Here is an 11271-nt window from a genome sequence, read left to right on the forward strand (position 1 = left end):
AGGTGAACGCACTCGACTACAGAGGAAACGAATATCTCAATCTTTCCTTGGAGCTCGTGTGCACACCAGTTGAATTTTCTCTTTCCAAAATATATCTTCACATCAGCCTGCTGTTAAAAACCTTTTTAAGGATAGCGGAGAGTGACATCATCATCATCCTCGGATAAATTGCTATCTGTTGGCATTGTCAGCAACTGTGAGCTTTAGCCTGAGTTAGGTCCAACCGTCCATGTACTGTCCCGTTCAGTGCTCCAAGGAAAGATTGAGATATTCGTTGCTTCTGTAGTCTAGTGATCTAGGGCGTTCACCCGAAAAGTGAAAGGACGTGGGTTCGATTCCTCGCAGGGGCAGTTGAAAAAATTTTCTCTTCCCAAAATATATCTTCTCACGAGCCAGCTGTTAGAAACCTTTGTGTGGAGAGTGACATCATCCTCGGAAAAGCATACAGTTTTAGTGAAAAAAAGTTTCGTCTTTTTCCACCTTCACTGGCTACCATTAAACACGGAATTTTGATTTTTCCCTTACGTGAATTAAAATAAAGAACCTCTGTTTGGCTTACAGCGCGTTAATCTGTCAGAATACATTATTCCAGTAATTGCATAACGAAGCCGCCTTGAGACCAACAGATCGTACGATATTACGGTAGTGGGAATTATCGTAAACCAGGAGACGTGATTGGCTGAAATCATATAATTGCGTTACATTTGCGAAATTAGCACCCCGGACCAGAATGAGAGCTGAATAAACCCTTTAACCAGGAGCGTAGCCAGAAATTTCGTTCGGGGGGGGGGGAAAGACCACTTTCATTTCAGGGGGGGACCAAAGTGGCAGAACAATGGATTTGGCCATCTTTTTCCCTTTTTTCGATCATTTTCTCACATTTCGGGGGGGGGGGGGGGACCAGACCCCCCAAGTCTCCCCCCCCCCTCGCTACGCCCTTGCCTTTAACTGCCTCTTCCAGATGGCATGGGAATTCAAAATATGGGTTTTTCCCCCGGGTGACAAAGTATTTAGTTGTGTCCCTGCCTATGTGTTAAGACGATTTCAACAATATAGACTTGAGAAACAAAAATTCTTCAACTTTTCCCACCTTGGGTGGGAAATGTCCCACATTTGTTGGAAAAAGTATGGTCAGTTTAATTCTCGTTCAAAATTCCGCAATACGTATGCTTACTAATAGATGGCAGCACGTTGATTTTTAATGTTTGTGGAGGGAAAATTCTACTGAACAGGGAAAATTTCAAGGGAAATTCCGTACTAGTCGTCATCAACATCGGTCATTCCCTTCAATTTTTCGGTATTTAATAGTGACGGCGAATTTGTTCATTAGTGGATTTATTTGAATTTATAAATCTATCGATTTACTGCCAATAAAGATTTACATCATCTTGTTTCGGGTAAGATAACCCCCCCCCTCCTTTATAACTGTATAAATACAGTGGCTTTTTTGGTAAGCACTGGTGTGGTTTCGTGCATGTTTTGAAGATATTTTTGCTCTTCTACAAAAACAACGGAACCCCCATATAGAATGAGATTACCCCTCTCGCCCCCTTAAACATTGTTTAATTTGTTACATCCTCTAAAAATATATATATCGCCCCCCCCCCCCCCACAACAGAAGCGGAATGTGCAATATGTCCCCCTCCCCCAAAACAGAATATGCTGAAACAATCAATTCTACTACAGAACAATCTGGAAGAATTTCAAAGAAAAGTGTAGGAAAGACTAGCATGAGAATTTTTACCGCAGAACATTTCCAGTCAGCTGAGGCCCAGTGCCATCTTAAGGCATGGGCCCGGGGGCGTCATAAAAATGAGATCTGGTTAAAATTTCCTAGAATTTGCCTGGTAGGACCTCAGAAAGATCACTTGGCCCGGGGGCCCATGATGCTCTTATGACGGCCCTGCTGAGGCCTCAGTGCAGAACATTCTGCTTTGGGGGCAATGTCCTTGGAAAGGAAAAAAAAAGAATATAGGGAAATGATGTTTGAAAATGTTTTACCTATGTAATTCTATTGGTTGTTTTCCTAAAATGTTTTGTAATGTGTTTCAATATGGTTACACATTTGCGTTTGAGGCAAAACTTGGAGCAAAATAATGTATCCAACCAGCTGATAAAAAAAGGTAAATTTGAGCACATTTCTGCATGAGGACGATATGCAGTCAAGCTAGCTTATAAAGAAATCGGATATTACAAAGTATAGGGGTGTGGTAGCCAGGGTTTAAGCTACGGTCGCATTTTTCGCAAAATACGAAAGAAAATCGTAGAATGCGAAAAAAGTAGCAGCCACCTTTGCAAAAATGCGTACAGGAGGTACGCAACAAGACGTCCAACCATCAATCATTACATTAGCATTGCAGCATTTTGCTAAAGTTTTCCCCCCATTTTCGCTTTTTTGCGAAAGGAATTTTTTATCCAGCTTAAACCCTGGTGGTAGCCCAGGTCAATAAGATACTCACCTGAAGTAACAAAGGATGTTTAGAGGTGTCGCGAGTTTGATATCCAGTTCGTCCTTGTCAGAAAACTTTCCTGACACGGGTACAACAAAAACGGTGACGTGACGGCAGAAAAAATTACTACTGTTGGAAGTTTTCCATCGAGGGGTTAGCGAACCAACCTCTTGATGAGTATGAAAAAACAAGTCTGCCATTCAGAATCAGCAATAAATTGTAGGTCTTGGTCTAATTAACCCTCGTGTACAGAAAATGGCCGTGGTGTGACAAAAATGATTAAACAAAGTATCCAGAGGTGGATTTATGATTTTGCTGCCCTTCTTGTCTGCTTCTCTTGACCAGCCATTCCTCAAATTGGACACCCTGGGCTATAACCAATTTTGTCCCATCATGTCCGTCTCAAAGTCACTCTTTTGGTCACTCACATGCTTGCACACTCTCTCAATCACTAACCTGGTGCTTTGTTCTCTAGGTCACTCCCATGCTCAAACACTTTGTTTAGTCAGTCACTTTCTTTTCAACCGAGCACAACTGGTCTATCACCGTGGGCTGTTTACTACAAATTGAGTTGTGCTGGAAATGTGAGTGTGTGCCTTACAGTCCGAGTGTGTATATAGTGTTGTGTGTGAATTTTTAGTGCTACTAAACCAGACACTCACCTTGTCCATATTCCTCTGCAGAACTTCTGACGAATTAATACAAGTTGGCATGTGTTTGTAGTGGACCTGGCGTGAAGTTTTTTTTCTGTGTAACGCTTGTTATGTGTAGTGCTGCCTTCCATTTTTCTGACTATGTGTGAAATGTAATGATTGGATAAAATACTGTTGTACGTAGGGTTACCTGTCATTACAAGCGCCTTCCTTACGTTTCGGAAAATTCACCCTTCCTTTTCAGGTTCTGGAATTATTTTTCTTTTCTGGGGGAAATTTTTTTGCCACTTTGAAACATATATTTCTTCCCTGATAAGAGTATTTTTTGTATTTTTCCCCACATGTATTCACCAACAGCTGTCAAAATGTATGGCCTAGAGAGAAAACAATCGCTATCACCGAGCATGGCCCTTTTCCAGTGTATCTTCTGCGTTTTAAACGTTCTAGTAACAGCGTATGCATCTGCGGTTCAAATGGTTCCCTATGGTACTATATAACCACATGTTCCCAGACGAGAGACTTCCACTTTGGCCAACTGCCAGAGTCCAGAATGCTTGCTTAGAAGATGGGAATTCTAGACAGCCCTCTGAACTTTCAATGTTTGCAAAGGTTGATTCGATTCCTGGACCGCAACCTACATCTACCCCACAATAAGACACGAGCTGCGTGATCAAGGGGACGGCATTCGCGCTCGGAGGACCCGTCTTACGAGCCAACAAGAGAGGTAACACGGTTACCTATTAAAAAGTATAATTTACGGCCAAGACGACATGCATCGGTTGTTTCACAGACATCTAATAATCGATACAATTTACGCCCAAGAAGACAAGTGTCAACTGTTTCATCCTTTTCCGGCGGGTGTGAATGAAATGGAGATGCCAGACATATAGACATCAATTTATATCTTATTACAGCTTGATTGCCGAGATTGGTATATTCTAGATTGGATAAACTCACTTCCAGATTCTATCACATACAAGACAAAAATTATTCTTTGATTATTTATATAAGGACTATTACGATTACGGACTGATTATCTGTGGATGATGCTATATCATCACAATTTGTACGATTATTTATTCCATATATGTATGTCATTGTTATTTTCACATAAATTAATAAATTTCCGTATACACCCATCCCCCGGGAAAGCTTCGATATCTCTCTGAGATGGGAAGCGGGGTGTGTCCGGTCCTTCAATGTCAAAATTCATAAATTTTTTTTGTTTCTGCTTTAGAAGTGGGTAAAACTATTGTTGTGGCCGGTTTTATTTGTTGGAATAGTGACGCCATCTATTGTGAGAATTAGAATATGGGACTTCACTAAGGGTGATTGTGAAGACATCCTCCTTTCTCAGTTTTCGAATCTGGTAACCCTGTTGCTATCTGCGGTGAGACTTTTTAGTGTTGCCATCTATGTTTCAAATTGTGAATAAAGTGTAATGATTGACTATTTGTGACACTGTAGGTAGGGTTACTATATCTAAAGACTGAGAAAGGAGGATGTCTTTGTACACATCCTTAGTGACGTCACTTATCCCAATCTTCCCAATAGATGGCACTACTATTCCGACCAATAAAACCAGTCACAACACAATAATTTTTCCCAACTCCAAAACAGAACCACTAAAACAAGTAGAAACAGAAAAATTCTGAGAATTTCAATAGCTATTTGTGAATGTGTGTGGGGGGGAAAACAAAAACACTTGTATCAATGAAATATACGTTTCAAAGTAGAGAAAAAAATTTCTGAAAAATAAAAAATAATTCCAGAAACCTGAAAGGCAGGATAAAAAGGCAAATTTTCTGAAACGTAGGAGGACACTTGAAATAACATCAAAAAGGAGGACAGTTAGTATATATGTAACCCTATATATATATATAGTTGTAAGCCTCTTGTGCTCGCTCTCTCTCTGTCATACAATTTTTAATGGGGAGATCGGTGTGCATTCGCATCTTGAAGTTGGGAGCCAGCCTAAACTAACTTCAACTGACCCCCGCTGTGGCACCAATGGGGTTCGAACCATGTCCTTGCTATGCAAGTGTTCCACCAGGGGCGCAACTAGGGGGAGCAGGTGGGTCTCGTGCCTAGTGCGCAAATTTCATTCGGAAACCTCTCCTTCACCATTACAAGGGGGCGTCAAAATGCATGCTTGCTCCAAGTAACCAAGCATCTAGTTGTAGCCCTGTGCCTCACTATGACCATATGATCATTGAAGCAGCCATTGGTTGGTCACTGACTTGGTACCTTGCTCTTCATGCCATTCACATGCTCGTAATTTTGGTTACTCACTGACCTGATCCCTTACTCTCTAGGTCATTCACATGTTTTGTTCACTCACTGACCTGGTCTCTTGCTCCATGGGTAATTTTTTTGGCATATTCTTTTTTGGGGTGAACATATTTGATTTAGAAAAACAGATATTACTGATTCTTACCAAACATGTTGCCAAATGTCTGCAAAATTGCAAGATGTTGCTTCTAAATAACTGGTGAGAAATGTATCTTTAATAATCCTTAGTGAGAAATGTATTTTTAATAATCCTTGGTGAGAAATGTATTGCTGCTGCAAGTCTGCTAAAATGTATTTCATGGGGGAAAAATGAAGTTGGCAAATGTGAGATGGATATCATCATCATCATCAACCATTTTCAATCCACTGCTGGATGAAGGTCTCTAAATTTTTCTATTCTACTCAGTCTGATGCTTTAGCCATCCAGTTGACTCCAGCCACTTTCCTAATCTCGTCAATCCATCTTGCGTGGGGATGCCTTCTCGGACGTTTAACACCACAGGGTTACCAATCTAGAATACTTGTGGTCCATCTGTTGTTCCGTTTTCTTGCAATATGTCCAGCCCATTTCCATTTCAAACGTTTAATTCTTTCCATGATATCATATACCTTTGTGTGGTTCCTTATCCAAGTGATTCGTTTTTCTGTCTCTCTCCTTGTGAGCATACATCTTTCCATGATCCTTTGTGTTGTCTGTAGCCTTTGTATCGTCTTGCTTGTGAGTGTCCATGTTTAAGCTCCATAAGTCAGTGCTGGTAGCACACACTGGTTAAAAACTTTTTTTTCAGGCATAATGGCATGTGAATTACAGTTTTGGCCAAAAGTGCTCCATCTCCAATCCTGATCCTTCTGTTTATTTCATTAATGATTCCGTTGTCCATGATAATTTCTTGTCCCAGGTATACATAGCTTTCTACTTCTTCTATCTCTGTGTTGTTGAGCAAGATTGTCCTCTTCAATGCAAAGGGGTTGAACATAACTTTAGTCTTTTGCAGATTCATTTTCAAGCCCACATGAATACTTGCCTTTGCCAGTTCTTGTATCAGAGATGGATATATATAGTCAGAAAATTATAACATAATGACTATAACATAATGATTTCTCAACCACCTCGTTGGGCATTTTGCCTGTTGTGGCGTTGTATTTGTATAAATATCCATACAAGGTGACTTGCAAAATTAAGATTAACACTATCAACTAAATAAATAATAGTTAAAGCAAAATTTAAAAAAGTGGGGGGGGGGGGGCATTTTGATAGGGAAGAAATAGTCGTGAAGGCCAAAATATGGAAATGTTTCATACAGTGGCAGGACCGTCATAAGAGCATCATGGGCCCCCAAGCAAATCAATTTTTTTGAGGTGACTCCCCCCCATAAAAAATGATTGCTCACCAATTTACATGTAAAAAAATTGTGATGAAATTTCATTATTACGAGAGGACCCCTCTTTGACTGTGTTTGTGACCCCGAGTGGGCCCATGTGTTAAGATGACACTGTATAGTGGGTACACAATATTTTGATGTGGGACATTTGGACATCGGCTGATTGGAAGCTGCCATTCTGATACAGCAATTCTCAATATCATGAGAATTTCAGTAATCAAGTACTTGCTGTGCTCGCAATTTTATGCAAAAACCTAATATGATTAAGGAAGAACTTAATGATATTTTTATATTTTGCGTTTTTACACAACATATATTTTCGTATTTCTCATTGACATTTTTTTTGTGTTTATTTTTTCTTTCAAAAACGTGTTATTAAACGGAATGTGTAGTAATGAAGAAATGACGAGAAAAGAAATGTTGATGTTATAAAAATTAGTGATTAATAATTATTTAATAAATATTAATGAATAATAAACAAAAAAGAAAATAAATAAAATGAAATAAAAAAATTTAATAAAAATAATAAAGACAGACATTATGAAGACTAATGACAGGGCCGCAACTAGATGCTGGGTCACCTGGGGCAAGCGCACATTTTGATGCCCCTTTGTAATGTTGAAGGAGAGGTTTCAGAATGAAATTTGTGTAATATTAATGTAATGTAATATTAAATTTAAATAACAACATATATTTTCGTATTTCTCATTGACATTTTTTTTGTGTTTATTTTTTCTTTCAAAAACGTGTTATTAAACGGAATGTGTAGTAATGAAGAAATGACGAGAAAAGAAATGTTGATGTTATAAAAATTAGTGATTAATAATTATTTAATAAATATTAATGAATAATAAACAAAAAAGAAAATAAATAAAATGAAATAAAAAAATTTAATAAAAATAATAAAGACAGACATTATGAAGACTAATGACAGGGCCGCAACTAGATGCTGGGTCACCTGGGGCAAGCGCACATTTTGATGCCCCTTTGTAATGTTGAAGGAGAGGTTTCAGAATGAAATTTGTGCCCCCTCAGCATGGGTGGAGATTCAAGGGGTGCTGTGCATTGCCCCCACCCCCCAGCCCCAAAGCAGAATATTAAGCACTGTTCTGCGACGAGCCCTCAGCTAACTGGAAATGTTCTGCGGTAAAAATCCCTATTCAGGTAATAGTGTTTTTTTGCTCTTTTTCTTAAAACTCTTCCAAATTGTTCTGCAATAGCGGTAATTTTTCTGCGACGTATGTCACAGATTTGGGAAAATTCTGCTTTGGGGCCCCACGGTGTCAAAGTTGGAGTCAACTGATCAAATGTATATATGAATTGACATCATCACCACCATTCCCCTCCAGCAATAATAATCGTGTCCCCCAGACTTCCAAGTCTATCTCTGCCTATGCCCCTCAGGTCTAGCGCCCGGGACGTGAGACCTGCGTGCTCCCCCTAGTTGCAGCCTTAACTGATGATCCAGCTGATTGTGGACATGGTTACGAGACTACGTCCTAACAGCTGCTGCAAAAACTGTAACATGACTACCTAGGATCGCTTATAATTTCTATATTTTTCTTTAATTGTTTGCTTTAGACCCCCCCCCCCCCCCAAGGACTTCTTGGCTAACAGAAACCACCCGAGGTACCCACTGGCATTCTGGCTCAGGCCAGTCAAGTTTGATAAGTTTAGTAGTCGGGGAAAGGGAAATCGCGCGGCTTTTGAACGAGATCAGATGTCGAGCTGCCAATGTCCTATTTAAATTCTGATTACATTTATAGGGGATCCTGGCATCTAATATGTTACCTTCCTTTCCCTGTGGAAGGGTTTCATGGATTGCTGGTGGACACCCTGATATGAAGCATCCAGACATCCCTAGCACATTTTCTTGGGCAACCCAGATGAGAGAAAGGCCTTCAAGATGCGCTTGCTGCGTGGACCCTGTATATTAATGGAAACCATCGTAACAAAATAAACGCAAAATGTTTAATTAATCAACTCTGGTATTTGGTGATATGTTGCCATTTCATCTACAGAAATTTCCTTCAACAATCAACATTATGCATGCACATTTGGATTGTTTCTTTCAAAAATATGTAGGAAAAAACATTGGGGAGGGGGCCCCCAGATGCAGGAGCTTAAAAATTAACCTTTCATTCTGTTTTTCCCTTGCATCCTTGAATGTGTGTGAATGTACATACATAACATATAATACTAACCTTTTTTTTCCATTAACAGGTACACTTATACAGTCTTATCTGTTCAATACCTTCGGAAAGCATAGACTGAAAGAAAGATCCCCAATATTGTAGAGAAGCCAAGAAAGAGAAGCGAATACTGCGGTAGTTTGTCAAGCAAAGTTCGACAACTTTTGAATTGTGTGAAACCAATGCATCCTATTGTCTTCTCTCAAGTTTGCGGTTTATCTTACCTGCTTATAATATCAATACAGACAAACTTATCTTCAATTGCATCAGACAATGTTAGAAGATTTTGGCAGTGACTCTACTAATATATCATTCGTGACAGCATAAATTCAGATATTGATGATGCAGACTCTAAGTAATTAATTGTTAGATCCATAATAATCAGAAGTGATAATCTCTGCAGTTGAAGTCTCTCTCGCAATCACATTTAGGAAGGTACATTTGGGGGAAAAACACTATATCTGATTCTATCCAGAACTTGGACATAGGGTGAATAATTTGTTGTCCAAGCAATATTAAGAACATAATTTTGAAAGTTTTGATGTGGTAGTTTATGATCTAAAAAAGGACCAAAAAATATACGAGTAGGACATCTACAATGAACAACATTTGAATAGCTTTTCTTTAAAAAAAAAAAAACTGTGACATTTGCTATCCTAGAAAATCACTTGAATGTAAATTTTATAGTAAAGATTTTCGTCTTATGTCTAAATAAAAGAATCGCAAGAACTCTTGTTCCGAGCAGTACAGTTTTCACGATTCTGTTTCACATTAATAATTGTGTTATATTCTACTGAGTGTTCTTTATTGGAGAAGGAGACAACGTAATAGAAGTAAAATGTTTTCACAAAGCTCACCATTGAACGGTAACGAAAACAACAAAACTGCAAATAAGTCATTTGAATGTGAAGTATGTGGAAAAGGATTCTCGAGACGTATCTCTTTGATTGGTCATATTCGAATCCACACTGGAGAAAGACCATATGAGTGTAACGTTTGTAATAAAACCTTTTCAAGATATACCGGCTTACAAAGACACTCAAGAGTCCACACTGGAGAAAAACCATACGAGTGCGATATATGTGGTAGAAGGTTTCCAGTTAATTCAAATTTAAAGATTCACAGAAGTATTCACACCGGAGAGAAACCATATGTATGTGACGTTTGCAGTAAAACTTTTTCAAACACACATAGTTTGAACAGGCATAAAAAAGTCCACACTGGAGAAAAACCATACGAGTGTAATGTCTGTGGTAGAGCATTTCTGCAAAATCAAACATTAAAGAATCACATAAGAATGCACACGGGAGAAAAACCGCATCAGTGCCACATTTGTGGTAAAACGTTCCTGCAAAGGCATACGTTAAAGAACCACATCAGAACCCACACTGGAGAAAAACCGTACAAGTGTGATGTTTGTGATGAAAGGTTCTCGCATCACAACACTTTCAGGATCCATATCAGAGTGCACACTGGAGAAAAACCCTACGAGTGTGGTGTTTGCGGTGAACGGTTCCCCCAAAACAGCTTTTTAAAGAAGCACATGCGAATGCACACTGAAGAAAAACCTAAATGATTATGTCTGTATATATACTAAAGCAAAATATCGGATGAATAAAAATTTCACACAAAAAATGTGACAAAATTACGTAAGTAAAATACATTTGATCAAAAATCAAGGGGTAAGGCTAAAAGAAGCCTGAATAATCCTCTCGGTTCCTCCACCCCAGAAAGCTTGCCAACACATTCAGATAAGGGGTCATTCAAGTATTGCATCAGCATCGATGATGGAGGTTTGGACAATGCTTAGGGGCCATTCAAGTATTACGTAAGCAGATTTTCAGCCATGTTTGACCCTCCTCTTCCCCCCCCCCCTCCCTTGTCAGCAGCTTAGACTATTTCATATTTTCAAAAAGGGGTGGTTGATGACGTAATCAACCTTCAAACCCCCCTTCCCTCCCGTCATAAAAAGTCAGCAAATCCGAATCCCCCCCCCCTCCGATTCTGACGTAATACTTGAATGACCCCTTACGTCATTAATCACCTTTTATGAGAATATGCAATATTCTTAATGGCATCTTACTGTATGTGCCAAAAATGAGAAAAAGCTTTCGATACTTTCTGGGCACCTGAACTAACACTCGCCCTATTGATAAGTCCCCTACAGAGCCACTTGTGATCTCTAAATGTGTCGTGGATCCAAGTGATCTGGAAATGTGTCCGGGCTGCTTAATTGCACTGGAACTGCATCACACATCACTTTGTGCTGCTTAGTTCATTTTCACAAAACTAGGTTTGGGGG

At 39.3% G+C, this 11271-nt stretch overlaps 1 protein-coding gene across 1 annotated transcript; it reads left to right on the plus strand.

The window, feature by feature from the left end:
* Positions 1-1232: 1232 nt before the first annotated feature.
* Positions 1233-10760, plus strand: LOC149068306 (uncharacterized). Its single transcript, XM_089251759.1, has 2 exons — positions 1233-1397; positions 9001-10760. The coding sequence occupies exon 2, from the start codon at positions 9808-9810 to the stop codon at positions 10543-10545; it is 738 nt and encodes a 245-aa protein (XP_089107885.1). The 5' UTR covers positions 1233-1397; positions 9001-9807; the 3' UTR covers positions 10546-10760.
* The last annotated feature ends 511 nt before the right edge of the window (positions 10761-11271 follow it).

This window comes from Pholcus phalangioides, unplaced genomic scaffold, assembly GCF_987345545.1.
Source record: "Pholcus phalangioides strain wild (caught in Gottingen) unplaced genomic scaffold, Ppha-v1.0 ptg000027l_1, whole genome shotgun sequence".
Classification (NCBI taxonomy): Eukaryota; Metazoa; Arthropoda; class Arachnida; order Araneae; family Pholcidae; genus Pholcus; species Pholcus phalangioides.

Coding starts and splice junctions, on each gene's coding strand:
- LOC149068306 (XM_089251759.1), top strand. CDS start 9,808: ATGTTTTCACAAAGCTCACCATTGAACGGTAACGAAAACAACAAAACT.